Genomic DNA, 21095 nt, shown 5'->3' with positions numbered 1-21095 from the left:
TTTCTTCTGAGAAACATAACGCATGGAGCCAAGTTTGTTGCTGGCATAGCATTCAACCTCAGTGAAACAAAGTGGACTAAACTATTCTATCTTAATCAAATATGCAGTAGCCTATAATGTCTGCTTCTTCTATGCATTCTACCTTTACTTCACATAGATATGCCAAAAAGTTGATTTCAGCACTAGGATGATAAGGAACTAAAAACAACTTCAAGACAGTGTCAGAGAGAGGTCATAGTGGCTTGTTTTGAAAATGTAATACTTTCCAAATTTGCCAATTAGGACCAATTCCCTGTGAAATATCCCTGCAGTTTGATCAAATGCACTGAACCGTTATCTCAACACTTCCTTCAAAAATCGGAGAAAAACAATTTTATGTTTATATTTTATATTTAAATTATAGTTACAGTATATGGACATCAGCGAGAGGGATTTTCTGAAAGATTTTCCACACTTTTTGTCTGCCACATTATTCCAGATCCAACGACAATTGCAGGGTCTAGTGTTTGTTTTTGAGCAATACATTACACTTCAAAAATCTGGAATTTCAGAGTGTGTTGCTATCCTTATTCCTGGAGCCAAAACCAATGGAAATTATTGTTTACTCAAACTGACCTATAGGAATTCAGAATTCTCCTTGGAACTTGGAACAAAAAGGGGTTTGTGGTCAGCCTAATTGTCATTTTGGTCCATGTAATTATTGTTGTCTGCAAACACAGTTGGGGGGCTGGCACGCTTTGAATTGCTGAATTGCGTTTTAGAGGGAGGGGCTAGACATCACCTAAGACAACCTCTCCAATACCAGGAAGTAAAGTCGTATTACAACATCACATTTTTATATTTGTTTTATTTAGACATATATTTTATGGCATACTCACGTATTGCACATGCATAGAAAGTGAAAAGCACTAAAGGGCTTCTGTAATGTTCTTCACCTTGTTTTCATTTTGTATTTAACTTTTTCAACCACTTGAACCCTAGTGGCCCTATGCTGGGCATGTAATAATGGGCGGATATTTGGTGAAAATAGCAGATCAATGCAAGAGTAGGAGAGTAGGAAGAAATGTGGGTGACAGGTTATACACCTCATCAAATCACACATCCAGTCAAAGGAACAAATGAACCTGTCCATTCTCTATGCACAAGAACAAAATTACAGCACTGCAGCTTTTTTTTTCCCACCGATACTTTCAGCAATTTCAAAACAGCTCATATTTGCATTAGAATGGTGAAATCCTGAGAAATCAGATTTGTTCTAATTAGTCCACGGTGTCGCCTACCCTTCGGCATATTAGCGATGCAGAGTGCGCTATGAGGACCGCACATTCCCCCAAATAAACCCCGCAGTCCCCCGATAAAAGCGAGGCACAGTTGTGAGACTGTTCACAAAATACTAGAAGATTCCCTGGCCTTTCATGCTCGCTGGAGCAGCTTAGAGGAGGAGGGGGGGGGGGGGGGGGGGTGGTTGGGAGGGAGGGTGGTCAAAGCAGGCAATTAGTGTTGAAACAGATATCCCCCGTTTCTCCAGAGGCCCCATGCTCTGCCCCCGAGTACAAAGTGTTACCCTGTCAGCAATACCTCCACAAGCAGAAGAGTGCTCGCTGTTGTTTGTGCTCGCCATAGCGACCGTCTCCCGTGATTATACGGCGCAGGACAGAGGAGGGTGGGAGGCAAAGTGGGGGGTGGGGGGTGTTTTGGAGTGGAGGAGGAGGAGGAGGAAGAAGAAGAAGAGGGGGGATGGGTCATGGCAGTTTTGTCATTTCTCACTGGTAACTCAAAGAACTTTGTGGATTCTGCAAATTCCAGCCATGTGTTTTAGCAACTTAGGAGGTGGTCTGATTTGAGTAAATACATTGCAAGCGGCAAGAGATTTTCCTTACTTGGCTGGCACACTTTTAGCTGGCACTCCTGGTGACTTACAGTGAGCTGGACAGTTCCTGCTTGATAAGCATTGTGACCAGTAATGTCATGACATGACATACAGAAAGTATTACCAGGATGAGATGGAGAGCTAAGAAGAAAGGTTATTTTTTTCCTTAATCTTAAGACCTGAGGCCGATTCTACTAAATGAATGCCTTCTAAATCAGTAGTTCTCACACTTTCAAGATTTTTCTAAACTATTAGCAGTTTAAATAGCAGATGTACAAGCCGCGCTGCAAGCTTGTAGATCTGCTACTTTTTAATAGCCAATGCTAAATCTAAAGTTATACACCTAAATCAGAGCCCATGTTATCATGTCTGTAATGTTTTAGCCAAACAACTGTTGGTCCTATAGGTAATACTAATTTAGCATTTACCCAAAAATCAACACCATAGCTATCTTTGAGACACTGTATAACAAAGTCTTTATTGTGGAATTATAAAATATTTTACATTTAACTTTTTGTACTGCCCAAAATACCAGTAGTTTTCATTCATTGTACTGCAGTCTTCACACACTGGTAGACCAAATCTATAAAGCGGAGAAATATTTGCATTCTGCTGGCATTACATGTGCTGTGTTTGATACAAAATGAAACATCAACGCAACTTGGAACTAATGTCTCCAAAAAGCTGGAGTGATTTAAAATGAAATCTGTATAATACAATTACTTTTTTAAATAAATATTTTCTTCTTTTAGGTGTTATATCAAGTTATCTTAAAAAAACTGTGCATAATTCTTAGTCATAATATCAATCATATTCAATAATACAACAGTAGCTTATTTACAGTGTTATAGAAAGCCATGTCAACATGAATTCTAACCAAAGCCTATGTTTTAAATCCACAACAAGTTGCTGCTTGTTTTAATATAAAACATCAATAGATTCTATATAGTCCATTAACTCATTAGTGACTTACAATGCCTGATTTATACTTAGTTTCGTGCTGGGGTCGCTAGCTCAAAATAGCTGATCTACAAGTTCACAACGTATCGCGCTGCAACGCGTTGTTAGGTTGGAGATATTTACGGCTATTTACGGTGTGCAACACTGTGTGCAACACATATAAACCAGGGGTACGTTTGTGTTGGGAACTGCAGCCTCATAGCCTCACAGCCATCAAGTAGCTTGAGAACTTTCAGCAGGGCAAATGTACACTCCCCATAATAAACAGTTTATGAAGGACATAGACTGGTCAGTGTTAACTACCTCGGACTCCCAAAGCCATCTTTGTTTTCATTTAGGACTGCCTGTTTGGGCAAAAAAAAAAGAACATTGCAACATTTTCCCTGAACATCATGACAATGACATCAAGCATGATATTTGCTCATATATTTGTGGTATGGGGGGTATTGTTTTTCTTCTTCTTTTTTGTTCTTTTTAACAAATATACTGTAAACACAATATACACCTGGAGCCAGTTGCACCACCTCACACTATTAAGTTCAAACTTAGCCTAGTTATAGCTTAAATGGCTTTTAATTCATTACAAAAATGGCGTTTAAAAAGCCATTTAAGCTATAACTAGGCTAAGTTTGAGCTTAGTGTGACTTGGTGCAACTGGCTACAGTGTTCATACTGGTAGTCAAAGTGTGCCTGATCTGATACCACAGTGGGGGTTCAATAGTGCCAAATTAAATGATAATTCATTAGAAATATTCATGACGATACAACATATTGGCAGCCTAGATAACCATTCTTCTTTGACTTAAAACATAGTTCATTTCAAAATAAGGAAACCCAGGCCTCATAAATATCAATGGAATGTGTCAGGTTAGTGCATACAGTGTACAGCAGTATAACGCTGGGTCATTGGGGCAGAGGAGCAGTTAGAAAGTGTTGTTTCACACGTCAGTGTCCAGGGGGGGAGGGAAGTCGAGACAAGGCGACAACGAGTCCTGACTGTGTGTGGAGCTAATGCCCGTGTCTGAGTCCGTGTCCGTGACGTCCGTGGGGGACAGACTGTGCTTGAGTTTCACCGTCTGCGACGACACACCGCATTGGACCTGGCCTTTCAGAACAACGCCGGGGCCGGACTTCTCCTCTATGCTGTCCTCCAGCTGCAGCGAGTGCAGCTGGGAGGCCAGCTGCCAGCACTCCTGGTCCTTGGAGACCAGCGCCACGTCGTAGTACTTGAGCTCCTTGTCCAGCTCGGCCGTTTGCGCGTGAAGGGAGACGCCGGCGAACAGGCTGCGTCTCAGCTCGGACTGCAGCCTGTCGAGTTCGGCCGTGTAGAATAGCAAGTCTGTCTCGGGGGAGGAAGCTGCGGCCGCGCCGCCCTCCTGTCCGGCGTCCTCGTCTCGACTCTCCGGCCACGCAAAGTCAGCCCTCCCGAGCTCGGCGTCGATGTCCTGAGACAGCTGCAGGATGAGCTCCTGGTGTCTATGCACCTGCTCTTCCAGCTGCTCCACCCCGTCGCTGGTGTACAGGAACTCCTGCAGCTGCTCCTCGCTGACGCCCTCCAGGAGACCGGACTGCAGGGCGCACGACGCCTGGGCCGGCGATGAGCCGCCGTGAGCCTCCACCTCCCGCTGTACCTGCAGCTCAAAGCGCTCGATATCCAAATCCAGCTCCCTCACTCGCTGGATCTGACCGCGGATGGTGTGATCCTGAGTGAGGATGAGCTGGACCATTCGGTCGATGTCCTCCGTGCCCAGGGAGCTCTTGCACTCCTTGTGGAGTTTCTCCAGCTTCCGGAAGGCTTTCTTCACCATGCGCTTCTGCCGCTCCACGGGCAGAGACTGGGAGTACTGGGCCTGGCCCTGTTGCTCCCAGCGCTTTGGCTTGGTCCCCGCCTTGGCATGGGCGACTTTCTTCCCCGGCTGAGCCACGAAATCGCTGGTCTTGACCAGAACAAACTGAATGAAGGGTTTCTGGTCTCCCCAGGCGTTCCAGAGCCTGAGGATGCGGGTGAGAGGAGGCAGGGCTCTCTCGAAGCCCTTCCAGCACTCGAGGAGACAGAAGTCTTTGGGGTCTCCGTGCAGCAGCCTCTTGCTCTCCGGGATCACCTTGTGGTCCTCGAGTAAGGCCTGAACCATGTCGGCACACGTGGTGTGCTTTGTTACTCCACAGACCACCTTCTCCTCCTTACACACCGTAACCTGAATCTCCTTCCCGACCACAGGCTCTGCATCCTTTGTCCTACGAAAGAGAGAGAAAGAGAGAGAGGGAGAGGGAGAGAGATGCTTAATGCAGTTGCCAATTTTTTAAACTGAAAATGTTGTAAATGGTCAATAGATATTTCCTCTCTAGATCACACTCTTTTAAATCAAAATCATGAAAATCTTCGTCAAGATGTTGAAACATTAGGGGGAAAGAAATGACACGACAGCATATCATATTAAGGCCTTCAGGGCGATTAACAGTCTATTACGGCATCAACCGTGCATATGCCAAAAAGGTCATTTCAGATGCTCTGCAAGCTTCAGCACAGCAGGTTGAACACTCCTGTATGAAATGGAATGTACACATGTGAGTGTAAAGTCCTGATGTGCCTCTGATGGCCTTCCATTAGGTCAATGAGCAAAAAAACATATTCACCCGTTTTCATGCTCTCTCGCCTGATTCTATTAAATGGCTACTCATCGTCTTGATCATCGGAGATGGTCACTTTATGATTGGGTTCTGAGCTATTTAATCCCCAGGCCCTCATTATCTTTTCGTCTGGGCCGTAAAACTTGTTAAAAAATTGACCACTAATGGGCAATGACATCCATATTTTACATACTTAATGGACCCTCAGTAATATCCAGGGCCTTAATATCCAGTCATTAACATGGTGGGCAATGCGAACATCCACAACATGAGGAAGTCATTCAGCGAGCGGCTAACATTTCCAGACTAGTTCAATCTGATTTTAGGATCCAACAAGATGTCTCATGTCATTGTTTACATGTACAACATGTTACGTAGCCTTAACGTGAATGATTCAATTTGTTCAGATGTACTGTAGCTGACTGCCAAGTTTCCGCCTCAGAGAGTTTACTCAGAGGTAAAGCAAAACACCACTCTGGATTTGACTTCACATGCTCTTTTCTTATTTCAATTGACCATCTATATTTCGACTGATCAGAAGATAAAATCCTTTGACATGCTTCATTGACAATTAATTCAAAATCACACTCTCGTTCACAATCAGGAGAACAACTCCAGGATATGTGTTAATAACATGACAGTCTAGGGAGGCTTACAGTACAATCATCACTGAAATAAACCGTCAACATTATCGGCATACATTATAGCGTTGTCTTATATACATAATATTTTCCCCGTAATGCCTTCTTTATTTCCTGTTCAGATACACCTCCATTCCATGCTTAATGCAGTCTTATCTATAAAAAAACTAATCGGAATATATTGAGGGTAAAATCAAATAGGGTTTCAGTTCCAATCATTGTTGGAATGTACAACAGTGAGAGTTTGTTCCCTGTCTTGGTATGTGGTAATGACATCATATTAGTCATGTAAAGCCATGTGTCATTATCTACACAGATAACCTTGGTTGACTTTAGTCCACTAACCACATCGGTAGTGAGAAAAGACACACATCTTCCAAAACACCCCATAGCTGCTATAGAGGCCAAGCAGCCGGCATGCGAGTACAAGTTAGGTCACAAGTATTAACCATTAGTCAAACATAAGCAACTCTGCACTAAACTCCCAGTTTGCTGATTTCACAGTCTGATACCACTTGTGTTTTGGTTTCCACATGGCATGAAAACACACACACACACACACACACACACACACACACACACACACACACACACACACACACACACACACACACACACACACACACACACACACACACACACACACACACACACACACAGCGGAGCATTGTTGTAGACTCCTAGTGAAGGGGAGGCGTAAGGAACGTGATACATATGCAACAATGCGAGAAGTCTGGTTAATGGTTATGGAGACCCTTGGAGACGAGTGAGGCAAAGCAAACACCTGAGCTATGCGGGCGGCAAACAATTCCAACACGCCTCCTGCATTCACAGACAATGACAAGTGTGACTTTGACCTGATGTTCTATACCAGCTACCAGTTCTTCTGGAAACTGCAAGTGGTTTCACAAGCGCTTTAATAATTAAAGTCTCACTATGTAACTTGTTTTTAATTAATAAAATGTAATAAAATGTCCAATCTGTATGGTAGAGTATGTTAATACAATATAACTTATACAACTGGCGTGGTTGTACTTTTTCTCCCTGCTCTTCTATTGACACATTTATGTTGTGTCAAAGGTCATGTCTCACCTAGGCACAGGAACTGACACAAAATTTGACGTGATGGTCAAGATTCAATTTATCCTCCGAGCAAGCAGGCCGGCTCTATTAGCTCAATGGCAAAAATGTCAGCACTTGAACGGGAAACCATGGTTCAAATCTGGGGTAGAAGAGGAAAGTTACATGCTGCTTTAAAGTAACTTTACACGTGAAATTATTTTCGATAGAAGACAATTACATCTTGTATTTCGCCTCTAAACATGCTCAGAATTGGGATGCCAGTTTGAAAGAGGTTAATTAGCTTGAAGAGACTTCCGGAAGATATTATCACTATGACCATACAAGCAAACACCAGTTACAGTGTTCAATGCTGTTGTTTCTATACCTAGACCTGTGGGAAACATTACAGAACAGCCTTGGCGATAAACACGCAGGTGGATAAACAAAGCTCCATATAGACAATCAGACATTTTATAGGGTGACCAAAGCTCCCTGCCTCAGCTGTGCAGGAAGCGGGTGCGAGCGGGTACCCCTGGGTCCAGGCCCAGGGAAGCACCTGTGTTTATGCTGGGCCACAATCAGTGCAGCTCAAGCAACATCCGGGCCACTTCCTATACTACCACAATCCTATGAACGGTGTGTGAGACCTTGATGTAACATGTGGAAGGTGTTGTGTGTGTTGAAGATAGATTTGGAAAATGAAATGTAATGTTTTAAAGCACTTTCACGACACTTTAAGACAATAGGACAGTGACCATTGTCATCCCTAGTGTCGTCCCTAATTAGTGGGATTGGGCCCATCTGTGCTTATTAGGCAGACAGAGACACCTGCCTTCAGATCTGCTTTTGAATTGTTTGGACAATGACATGCCAACCTATTGTTCAACCTCCCTTTTCCCCTATGTTTAGTATTGTCAAGCGTATAGGCAATAAATGACTCTTAAGTTGCAAACTAAAGAACTTGTCCGACTCTATGACATTCACACCGCAACAGCGTGGTTCTTGTGAGTGTCAATTATATTTCATCAGTATTTTCAATACTTTTATTTCTACTCCATTACATCTCAGAGGGAAAATATTGTAGGTTTTACTCCACTACAATTATATGAAAACTAGTTATTTTGTAGATTTGGATTATTATTACCACTTTAACCACTTCAGCCCAATATATATTTCGACCATTTGAAAATAGCCGATCTACAAGCTCACAATGCATTGTGATCTTGTAGATCTGCTATTTTCAAAAGATTTGTATACATTTTTAACTTGTGAAATGGGACATTCTGCACAATGAGTACTTTTACTTTTGGTACTTTAAGTATATGTTGATGCCAATAGTTTTGGACTTTTACTCAAGTACATTTTGAATACAGGACTTTTATCTATACATTGCAGTATTGATACTTTTACTTAAGTAAACATGTCACTACTTCTTTCACCACTGTGCCCAATTAGTGTCTCTAGCAGTGGGCGTTGGTAAAGTAAGAAGAGAGAGATTCAAGAAATATCTACGCTTATGTGTGGTCCTGTCATGGCAACATTGAACATTCCATTCTGAGCTACTATAGAACTAGTCTACAAGAATTTCAAAGTTCCAAAAAATGTATACAAATTAATTTTATCAAAAACATGTAATAGTGAAATTCCATACATTTTTTTCACAATCCACACTCCCTTTTGTATTTGGTCTTACAGTGAAGGGGAAACATCCTGGAGACAGAGATCTACATTTCCTTAGACACCGGGGTATTTTTTTGTATGATTCATTCACCCAAAGATATATATTTTTCTTGAACTGCTGTTTGTGTCAAGAGTTTGTGCCACACAGAATGTGAACATTACGCAACGATAAGGGGGCACAATTTATATTCGGAACATGGTCGATGTTTCACTGTGAATAAAAGGCATCAACCTTTATGAATGAGGCATGGAGTACGATATGAATAGTTTTGATGCCAAATACTCGCTGGCGATTTTCAGATACGCCCCTGTGTGTAAAGACCTTTACAAGTACCAGGTGCAACTGTCTTTTTGGAAAATATTATCCATCAAGGATCTGTGTCATTTTAGATTTGAATTATTTTATTACTTTGGCTATTCAAAAAATCGTGACAATTTGTGCAAATCTTTGAATATATTTTTAAATCGAACATTTTTAACTCAAATCTTTGCGTCTGGGGGTCCCTGGAACAAAATATTTTGAGATGGGGGTCGCCGGCCAAATACATATACATGTAATTTTGGGGGTCCTTGACATGAACAAGTCACTGATATAGCAACATACGTTTTTCAGAAAACTGTTAGGATTTAGAAGACATTAGAATCGGCCTCAGGTCTTAATGGGTTAAACCTTTACGCTTATTAAACTAATACTTAGTTGACAGGCTTGCCTCTGTACTTGGTCTGCACTTTTCCCCCCCTCCACATAAACTCTCTTCAACGAAAATAGCAGATCTACAAGCTCACAACGCGTCGTGTTGGGGACCCGGTGTGAGCTTGTAGATCTGCTATTTTCAGCCAATGTTCTCCCCAGAATAGGGACGCTTAGGCTTCAAGTGGTTAGGAGGCCATGTTTCCTCTTGGCATTCATCCATCACAATGAAAGGTGAAAAAGCCATCTTTGTCTGAGGAGACTTAACACTTTTTGAGGAGACTGGTGGTAACACACTAGCCTGCTGGTAAACCATCCCTTTTCCGGCAATCTCATTTGCATTTGATTTCCAATTCCTGAAATCAAATGCAAATGAGATTTCCGGAAGGGGGGATGGTTTACCAGGCTAGTAGCAGACATTCTTCACGCCAAAACACTGAGATGCAATGAACAGATTGTCTTCTCCACTTGAGTCAACTCTCTGCCAAGACAAATGCATACTACGCGGGCCATTGGACAGATTACATCGTAACAAATACGTTGTAATGAGGGCTGTCACTTTGGATGCCACTTGATATTCGTTGTTTTGGGGATGATGCTGTGGTTTACGGGCAGCATCAAATGAGGGTGCCCTTATAGGTCGCACACTGGGTAATGAATGACAGAGTTGGCATTAAAGGAGTCGTTCACCCAAAACATTTAATATTACCATGATTAGACTTTCTGATGGTATGTGTTCATCACTGCACAGCAAAGTCTGAGTATTATACTCTTCTGTAATGGTCCACGGGTCAATTCTTACACTATTACGCTATTTTCAAAACTTTTGCCTCTTTCTTATCTTATTTGACAATTTTGCCAATGTTTGACCAGTTTTTATAGTATAGTTTGTTGATTACTTTTGATGCAGTAATTGTTTTTTTTCCTATTCTTTCTTTCTTATTTTTTTCAGGCAGTAAAAAGGTCTTAAAAGTTCTTTAATTGTCACTTCACTGTCATATGGGACCCCCCCTTCCCACCCCCCCTCCACCGAAAAGAAATATAAAATCATGTGGGGTCCCTACCCACAGGTTGAGAGCCACTGGTGTATTGCATCACATGGTGTATAATGAAACACAATCCGATCTATTCTGTTGTTAATCTACAAGGCTAATACCTCTGTAGGTAAGCAGTGAATGTGTGTGGGTGCGACGCAGCGTGTAATGCAGGATCATGTGGGATTCAACCATTTCATGCCTGAGCGAACCCCAGAAACCCGAGCGGGTCACTTGACCCCAGCATGAACTTAGCCAGGGAGCTCCTCAGCCAAATGTGGGACATGGGAAGAAATCACGTTCAAATGAAGTTGGTATTGTGTGTGTGTGTGTGTTACACAGCACAGGCGACTTTTAAGGGCCCATCTTAACTTTGACAGTGTTCAAATGGAACCAAATGGACCCAAATGGAACCAAATGGACCCTAACGGGCCCATTTGGTTCCATTTGAACACTGTCAGAGTTGCAGACTTGTAAGGGTCAATTTAGAACCCCTTAAGGAACCCTGAGTATTCCTGGACCCCACTTTGAGAACCATTGGTATGGTATAGCAGTGGTGGCCATTTTTTTGGTGCCACCGATAGAAACCCCATTCATTTCCCCCATAGAGATTTCCGAAAATATTTGAATACATTAGTTTAAGCCTGTAACCAAGCCATCCTGGCGAATCCTGACCATAAAACATTTGATTCTGTGTCAAAATATATTTGAAAACCGCAAAAAGAAGTGTATTTATCAAATATAATTGTGTATATATATATATATATATATATATATATATATATATATATATATATATATATACTATAATTAAATATTCAAAAATTATTTGACACAGCATCAAACGTTTTATGGTTATGATTCACCAGGGGCCTGGATGGCTTCGGTCCAAGCTTAAAATAATTTAGATCATTATTTTCGGAAATCTCTATGGGAACAGGGAATGGGTTTTCTATCGGTGGCACCACCATATGGCCGCCACTGCCTAATGCCCTATAGACATTTGCAATGCCAGTGCTTGCATGAAAAAGGCTGCACCCCAGCAGCTGCTCTACCGGGGTGGCACACACACACACACACACACACAGTAGCTCCCTGCCCTGTAATAATCTCAAATAATAACAAGTTGGGCTCCATTAACAATTGCTCTGTGTCATGAATTGGCAAACCGCATGTTACAGGCACTGGATCACGTGTTTGAGGTTTTCAAACAAGTCACAACACGTGACGAGAAAATGATGAGTCAGCAGTGTCACAACGTGTTGCTGATTGATAGTGGAACACAGCACTGATAGCCTCCAACAATAACAAACTATACAGTACTATATGATAGCCTGTCAGCGAGCACAATGTACCGTTATCAGGTTCAGTTAAACTAGCATGTCCATTGTGTTGACTTACTTGCTAAGGAAGAGAGACGTTGATTACACTTGTTTTGGTTTCTGATAGTGTGAATGAAACGACAGAAGGATCTTCCTTTCAAAATGAACTCTAGACTAAACTTCTTTGAAGCTGTGTAAGTACACAATGATAATGGCCAGTGTAAAAGAGGAGTCAATCATGTCTACATCAAACAATGTATGTAATTAACGTTCCACTAGAAAGAAACACCATTCAAACAATTGGGGTCATGCTGACGAAGAGGACATCCTACAGTTAATTAAATTAGCAGACAAAATGTTTCTTATCCCTCCAACCATTCAACTTTAAAAGTTGCCCTTGGATATTAAATGCACAAAATAGTACAGGCTAAATGTTTCACTACTACAAAGCAAAGTGAAGTAACTACGTTTTTGGACACACCGAATTATTTGTGTATCCCAAAGGTCACATTAGCCTTCGAGATTTTGGGGAATAAACAATTACCCCAAGAACAGATGTACAATTAGTGTAATATCACTTATATGCCGATATCTCATTTGGCTGACCAGTTGAATCACTTTTAAACCCATTTTTCAATGATTTGTTTTTTGTAGTTACTGCACTTTGGCTTTGTAGGGCAGACAGATATGGTATGGTGTGATACAAGACAATAACGTTATTGTTAGATTTCCTGGAATGTTGTTTTGTATAATTGCAGCTCTATTAAAAAATAAATAAACACTCAATTCTACCTGCAGCACACTCCACCAAAAAAACCCACATGGCACGTGCCACAATTATTGCACAAGGGTACCTGATTGCACAATGTAAGAATAACAGTTTGTTTCACTGTGTTTTCTAGTAGAACACTGTCAGTGTCATTACTCACTGACTGCACTTTACCAAAGTATATTTACAGTGCCTTGTTCAAGTGTTTGGTAAGTGTGCTGACCAACGTAATGGTGACATAATGTGTTTGAATCTCCCCCATGCACATGCCTTCCCCTTCCTGTCTCCCTTCACCGTAGTCTCAAATAGAGGCAGAAATGCCATGAAATTATCGGAGAGCAGTCCATTTGTGATACATTAGCGCGGGCGTGTTAATAACACACTGGTGGCGCGGCGCTGTTAACACATTGAAAACGGGAGCGCATCTGTGTCACCACTTTATCAATATTTTATACTTTGGCTATTCAAAAAATAGCAGATATACAAGCTCATAGCACGGCACCGAGTGCCGCTTTGGCTATTCAAAAATAGCAGTCTACAAGCGCATAGCGCGGCACCGAGTGCCGCTTTGGCTATTCAAAAATAGCAGATCTACAAGCTCATAGCTGAACTCAAGTGGAGTCATGAACTTGTAGATCTACTATTTTTGAAAAGTCTTGAACATTTGTGCAAATATTTGAATATATGTATTTTTTAAAGAGAACATTTTTTACTCAAATCTTTGCTTCTGGGGGTCCCTATTACAAAGTATTTTGAGATGGGGGTCTGCGGCCAAATACATATATGCCTAATTATGGGGGTCCTTGCATGAAAAAGTTTGAGCACCACTGATATATAGCAACAATAGAAAGCTTCTAGGATTTAGAAGACATTTTGTAGAATCGGCCTTTGGGGCTAAATGGGTTAACATGACGTAAAGGAACAATCCGTAGCTGTATTTTAAAGGCATAATTGTTATACAGTACGTATACTGTAGCACTAGCTCTTATAAACACAACACAGGCACTCGGAGAGAGCACATAGGATGGCTGGTATATCCAGGGCAGGACTAGGAGGCGCTTCCTGTGCTTGTTATCTGAAAGGAGGGGGGGGGACGAGGGGATTGGAAAAGGAAATAACATCACTTTTCTATCTGGGGTGGTTGATCTCTGGGACGTCTTCCCAGGCAGATAGGCATCTGGGAGAAGAAGAGACATAACACACCCCTTCCCCTTTACTATACCTTGTCTCCCCTCTCTCTCTGTTGTCTTTTTTCTCTTTCTTTGTCGGTTCGTTCCTTTTTTCTCTGTCTCTGTCCCCCCCTCCCCAACTCTTTTCTTCTGTTACTTTCTCTCTCTGTCTTTACAGCCTTGTCTTGGAGGCCGCCTTGTCTTGCCCCCATTCATGCTGGTCCTGCATACACAACACCAGTGGTGTAAAGTAACTAAGTACATTTACTCAAGTACTGTACTTAAGTACAATTTTGAGGTATTTTTACTTTACTGGAGTATTTCCCATTTTCAGTACTTTTACTTCTACTCCACTACATCTCAGAGGCAAATATTGCACTTTTACTCCACAACAATTATTTGAAAACTTTAGTTGCTAGTTACTTTGCAGATATAAATTATTATATTATAAAACAAACAGTAACCACTTTAGCCCTATTTTATACCTATTTTCAAACATTTTAGTACTTTTACTTTTGGTATGCTGGTTGCTTGTTTCTCTCACAGAACCTGGCGTTTGTGAGAGAAACAAGCAACCAGCGTCATCTCGTTCTGCATGAACGGTAGCTCGTGCGCGACATTCAGCATGTTTGAGTATCATGAGACTCCACGATGAGCATTAGTAGAGAAAAAACTAACTTTGCATCGGCTATAATAGACGATTTTCACTCTTACACACGTCTCCCATTATGCCGCTGTAAGGGGTCTGCAGAATGGACAACAGGGGCAGATGTGGAAAAATTCAACGTTCCTTTGTATGTTGGTGAGTGATTAGCGACACATCAAACACACAACCTAAAATGGCCGGATCTCTCCTTTAAAGACGGGTGCCGTGATCTTCAGTGATCCCCCCCCCCCAAAACATAATCATCAGGTATTATGGTTATACTAGGAGGAAGATTTTTTTCAAAAAAGTGTACAGAAATGGTTAAAATTATGTTTTTATGTGGACACACCTCCAGTTCATTAAGTATACCTGGTTCTCACCTTAGCACCTCCTCCACCACCTTAGCACCACCCACCTGTCCTAGTCCCTTCCACAGATATAGAAACCTAGATACCTCATTGGCCTCTGCAGTTCATTGGAGCGACATGCTGGGTATGGTGGCCACCATATTTCCGGGGGGAATGGGCACTGGCCAATCACAGCGTGTTGACTACTGGCCAACCACAGCGCGTCTTTTCCAGGACTTGTCAGAATCTAGTTGTCCCGCCCCCACCTGCCTCTGATTGGCCTACTGAACGCACACGGAAATTTCCAGCTGCCCCCCAGAAGCGGAAGCGCGTCCGCCATACACACGCTTCAGAGCCAAAGGAGGCGTCTACCTTTATATGTCTATGGTCCCTTCTCCTCCTCATGCCCACACCTGTTGTGTTATGATAATGAGGGGGAGGGTATATTTTTACTACTGTATGTCACTAAAGCGCTGTTTTTCTATTGGCACTTTGACCCTCAAGGTTTCAGCCTCCAGGAAGAAACTCAAAATAGTCAGAGAAGACATAAAACACCATAAAAACACCACCAGGGGGCTTAATGAAATTCTATCAACCTCATAGACACATGAAAAAAAGAAAAAGTGCAAAACCATGGCACCACCTCTTTAAGTAAAACATTTGAGTACTTTTTCCACCACTGCTGGTCCTGGATACACAACGCTAAGTAGTTGAGTGATGGACAAATTGCTGTTTGTTCTCCTTCTTCGACATGACATGGCACTCACTTGGTCCTATATTCGCCACACCACCACCAGTCCTCAATCATTTGCATGCGTCAGAGTGCCATTACGTGGACTCGGCTATTACATGACTCTGGGCCGCATGTGTCACCCTGGGCAACCGTGCCATTGTGACACCTTTTTTGTGTCACAGGGACTACAGTTTCACTGAAGGGGAGCCATTTGACACCCTGGCCTCCCTACTGCTACTGCCACAAGAGTATAGTCTCTGGGTGGTATTCTAGTTTGTTTGTTATTGACTACATTTGTCACCGCGCGTCACAGGCTACTGCTGAGTAAAAGGGTGCAGATAATTACTCAACGCAATTCTGGACTTAAAGGGATAGTTCACCCCCAAAATGACTTTTTTTCCTATGGATTAGTCACCCCATAGAGACTTTTTTATTTTGTCGCATTCCTAAGGCATTAATTTAATGACCGGCAGCGATTCCGGTAGGACTCGTTGTGTCTCCTAAATTATTGGCTTAGGAATGCGAAAAAAAGAAAAAAAAATCATTAATTCAAGTGTCCATGGGGTGACTAATCGATAGAAAACATTTTTTGGGGTGAACTATACCTTTAATACTTCAATTCAATTCCAATGTGTTAACCTCAGTTGTGATCTGGGAAAGTATCATGATTTCACAGTAATTACGCTTAATGCTGTTTACAGTGTGTTGCCTAATAAATGGCCATTATTTTAAGTAAAGAATTGAATTGTTGGTTACCAGGACTTTGTAACAACTGCTGCAGGTTCAACGAGAGTGAACAGAATATCGAGTGCAATGGGACAAACAAGAATCAAATGACCCTGAAGGAATTCTCTTACAACGAATATCTATAGCGGTGACGCCCATGACGTACAATGGAATAGGGCCATTGTGCAGCGTTTCCTTACTTTCTTCTCTTTTTCTTTCATTCTTGGCACCCGGCCCAGTGTCTCGGGGCAAATAAAAATGTCTGTGAAATCAGCGGTTGACACATCTACCGATCTTAAACACTTGAGGTAGTTCTAATTATAGGTGCCAAATAGGTAATTACGACACAACATGAAAAAGTAAGACGTAGACTGGAGACAGCTCCAGCCCAGACCGTTTGAAGATATCAAAGATAGTTCTGCTCAGCTGTGTGTGCAGTGAAAATACAGCCAGTCTACCGCTGGTGCCACTGTCAAAACCCAGCTTTTACTGTAATTGAATACAAAACCATGTTTTTCTTTCTTTCAGAACTTAAGCCAAATTATGATGAATTTGTGCGTGAGTCTACAAGTCAAATCAACACTTGTGCAAATAACTTCTCTGCAATTAAGAAAATATTCCCAGGTAGGAGTCCGGCCAAGCACATTTTTTCGCCTGCTCTCTGCACACGAAAGTCTGTTTTTAAGCCCTACTAGTGTCAAGAAAGGCAGACATTACAGGCCACTGCAATGATACATAAGTGTACCACTGCCATTGCTTGGCAGGTACACTTAACTAGACTAGGCATGTACACAAGTGGGCAATCTAATGTGTGAGGAGGCCAAGTAAGCATATGTCATCTCCATCACCTTTCTACGCCATAGCAAACAACCCAGCTGAGATTGATGGAGAATGTCAAAAGGGGGGAGGGGGGAGGGGGGGGGGGTAAAGGAGAAGAGAGAGACAGAGAGAGAGAGAATACAAAATCACACCCAGTGTGAAGTGAGTGGTGCCTCTCCTATTTGTGTTTAATTAGTGTAAGTGGTTGCATCTTTGTGTTGCAATCAGCTGCAAGTGTTGTTGGTGTGCTCATAAATACATACAGACCCACACACTGGGTCACTGGATGGAGTGGTTGTCACCACTTAAAAAGAAACAAATGTGGGTGCCATTATACAAGCAGTGATGACAGGATCTCCCTCAACCTGAACCAAGAATGCCCTCTCCTTGGTCTTCCATCTGAGAAGTTTATGGAAAGTAATTAGCACTATTTGATAATGTTTCATGTAGAGCAGTGGTTCTCAAACTTTTTCGTGCCAAGGACCCCCAAATGGATATGTATGTTACTTGCCGCGGACCCCCACCTAAAAATAAGTTGTGCCAGGGACCCTCCAGAAGCAAAGATTTGAGTTACACATGTTCGGTTTAAAAATATATTTTCAAAGTTTCACAATTACAAAAAAAAGATAGCAGATCTACAAGCTCATAGTGCGGCACTTTGTGCTGTACTATCAGCTTGTATATCTGCTATTTTTGAATAGCCAAGGTTAAAGTGGTTAACATGATTGTGATGCTATATTAACACATTTTGCTGGGGACCCCCTGGAACCCCCCCCCCACTTTGAGAACCAATGATAGAGTAGGCTTCTGAGAAGCATTTTTGCCCAATGCACCACTAGCCTATAATCTCCTCCCTTCATAGGCTATAGACATCACTCTTTTTTCCACCATCGGTTTAGGATTAACCTGGGATCAAGTCTATCATAGATGTGTTTGACTTCGAGTCTGACTTTTACTTTCGTATCTATGATAAGTAAATGTCAAAATCGATAAAAAATACATCTATGACAGTCTTGAGTCAAGGCTAGTTTAGGATTGTACTTTTTTGATAAGGGCTATTAGATTACCTAAATTCATCTTGCACTAGTTTTCAGCTCGGTATGTCAATATGATATATGACAGACGTTACACAGCTATAAGCCTACGGATGAAGAGTTCAGAGATATATGGCGATATGGGCAATATGAGTTATGACCCACTCCAGAAACATCTGACGCCCAGCCATGGACATCGAAAGCTGCACTGAAGCAGTGGTGGAAAGTAACTAAGTACATTTACTCAAGCACTGTACTTAAGTAAAATGTTTAGGTACTTTTACTTCACTGGAGTATTTCCAATTTTCCAATAGGCTTACTTCTACTCCACTAGGCTACATCTCAGAGGAAACACTAACCACTTTAGCCCTATAAATATTTCGGCCATTTGAAAATAGCAGATCTACAAGCTCACAATGCGGCCATGCAACCATTGTGAGCTTGTAGATCTGCTACTTTCAAAAGATGTTTATACATTTTGTACATTTGAAACCCTTTTTTGTTTTCAGCTTGTACAGTTGATCAGCTATTTTCAAAATTAAATGGACTTTTACTCCAGCACATTTTGCATTCCGGACTTTTACTTGTAGCAGAGTGATTTCAACATTGCAGTATTGATACTTTTACTTAAGTAAAACATTTGAGTACTTTTTCCACCACTGGTTATGATGACCTGCTTCAAAAACATCTGATGCCCAGAACATGGACAGGCTGCACTGCAGTCCCCCATCAATAGTCAGGTGCATTTGCGTTAGTGAAGGACGCGCGCACACACACACACACACACACACACACACACACACACACACACACACACACACACACACACACACACACACACACACACACACACACACACACACACACACAACTATGATCATGACGGCTGAAAAACTCAACTAATAATAACAGCAGCGATAGGCTCTATGCACAGCAGCCATATTATCACTTCTTTCACTAGCCCCATATAGTACCTCTCCCTCCGCTATGTAGCTCCGAGATGAGGTCCTATATCGTTCTCTGCTGTTCGGCTGAAAAATGTCCGCACATTTGCCACTTTACATGTTTCTTACCCCTTTCTGCACATCGTATCCAAAAAGTAAAGGTATTCTGAAATGATCACAGATGTTTGAAATTTTAACTCACCATAAAATCTAACAAACGAGTTGAAAAAAGCACTTTATTCGCCTCTCTCCTCCGCCGGTTACATGTTTTTAAGACATTGCGCAAGAGTTGCGCCCATAGAGATAACATTACTGATTCCCCTACTGGTCAAATGTTGAATTGCATCTTCTAATGCATAATATTATTGAACCGGCTGGTTCCGATTGGAGCTATTCTTTCACAGGTGTTACCAATGATAGCCTACTAATGAAGGCTTTGTTACATTTAGTCTAGCACAGTGGTTTCCACGACCCCCACAACTCTGAGAGTGTACAAATGGAACCCATTTGTACACTCTCAGAGTTATACACACCTGTAAGGGGCCATTTGGAAGCCCATGAGGGTCCCTGGACCCCAACTGTAGACCCACTGGTGTAACAGAGTGTTTCCAGTGGGCCAGCCGCCAACATGCACAATATCAGCACCCTGACTCTGTTTGTCCAGAATGGAACAGAGCCTTCATTAGTATCATTGGTAACACCTGTGAATGTCTTTCTATGGCTGCTGTGAATAGAACCTATAGGCTACGGATGATACGGTGAGTCTGCACACAGACAGATCACAACAGTTCAGGATGGTCTGCTATGGTGGGGAATGCATGCACTATGTGTCGTTATGAAGAGAAAGGAAGGAGGTCGCCCACGAATCCACGATAGCTTAATGGACAGTGGTGGAAAGTAACTAAGTAGGCCTACATTTACTTAAGTACTGTACTTATAAGTACGATTTTGAGGTATTTGTACTTTAGGGGAGTATTTACCCAATTTACAATACTTTTACTTCTACTCCACTACATCTCAGAGGCAAATATTGTACTTTAATTAGCATACTAGTTACGCTGTAGATTTTAGTTATAACAAAACAGACACCACTTTGGCCCTATTTAAATTTTGGCCATTTGAAAATAGCAGATCTACAAGCTCACAAAACGTCGCCTTGCGACGCTTTGTGAGCTTGTAGATCTGCTATTTTCAAAATATCTGTATTCTGTACACATTTTTGAAAACTTGAAACAGGACATTTGCATAATGAGTAGCTACTTTTACTTTTGGCACTTTAAGTATATTTTGATACCATTACTTTTGTACTTTCAAGTACATTTTTAATTCCAGACTTTTACGTGTATAGTATTTCTACATGGCAGTATTGATTCTTTTACTCAAGTAAGAATCCTGGGTGACAGGCAGCGCTGATGAGCGCAGCTGCAGCCTATAGAATAATCTGCCGCGTCTCATGAATTCCAAAGCAGCCTTTTGATCCCTCCAGATCAACAGGCTGTGTTTTAAACTCACCTGCTTTTCAGACGCGTTTTCAGGAAGTTTTTGCCAAAAGGAGCCATAGTTCAGCATAGGATCATCAGACTATAGATCTAGTTCCAGTGAGGTTAGAGTTACACTCCCAGCATGATGGCGGGACCTGCAGCGACTTTCTGTGTGATTGTGTGTGTGTGAGAGGGTAAAAGTTGGCTGAGGAGGGTGTCCCAACTCAGATTGGAGGCAGTCCCTCTCTATCCCAAACTGAGTGGTGGAAAGTAACTAAGTACATTTACTCAAGTACTATTCTTAAGTAGGAGGTATTTTTACTTTCTTCAGTATTTACAAATTTCAATACTTTTACTCCACTGCAATAATTTGACAACTTTAGTTAGTTACTTTGAAGATTTTGATTATTATTACATTACATAACATACATAAACCACTTTAGCCCCATACTGTATACATTTTTGGCCATTTGAAAATAGCCGATCTACAAGCTCACAATGTGAGATTGTAGATCTGCTATTTTGAAAGGATTTTTATA

The 21095-nt window shown here is 41.8% G+C and overlaps 1 protein-coding gene across 2 annotated transcripts; it reads right to left on the bottom strand.

Moving 5' to 3' along the window:
- Positions 1-829: 829 nt before the first annotated feature.
- rassf9 (Ras association domain family member 9) lies at positions 830-20728 on the bottom strand. 2 transcript variants are annotated; one of them, XR_014600961.1, is made up of 3 exons: positions 20588-20728; positions 2214-5065; positions 830-2035 (listed from the first exon to the last, which is right to left on the bottom strand). XR_014600961.1 is itself a non-coding variant. In XM_084059978.1 (2 exons), the coding sequence occupies exons 1-2, from the start codon at positions 20632-20634 to the stop codon at positions 3769-3771; spliced, it is 1344 nt and encodes a 447-aa protein (XP_083916104.1). In that variant the 5' UTR covers positions 20635-20728; the 3' UTR covers positions 830-3768. The 2 variants fall into 2 exon arrangements, 1 of the variants encoding a protein (XP_083916104.1); XM_084059978.1 differs by having other exon boundaries at positions 830-5065.
- Positions 20729-21095: the final 367 nt, after the last annotated feature.

Source organism: Gymnoscopelus microlampas (genome assembly GCF_963454915.1).
Source record: "Gymnoscopelus microlampas genome assembly, chromosome: 6".
In the NCBI taxonomy this organism is placed as follows: Eukaryota; Metazoa; Chordata; class Actinopteri; order Myctophiformes; family Myctophidae; genus Gymnoscopelus; species Gymnoscopelus microlampas.
The sequence above is the reverse complement of the archived record's forward strand: the minus strand, read 5'-3'. Positions and strand labels throughout refer to the sequence as shown.

What these genes read in the sequence shown, in the direction of transcription:
- rassf9 (XM_084059978.1), bottom strand. Translation starts at nt 20,634, where the DNA reads ATGGCTCCTTTTGGCAAAAACTTCCTGAAAACGCGTCTGAAAAGCAG. An exon ending in AAAACGCGTCTGAAAAGCAG is followed by an intron (nt 5,066 to 20,587) that starts GTGAGTTTAAAA and finishes TCTCTTTCGTAG; the next exon opens with GACAAAGGATGCAGAGCCTG.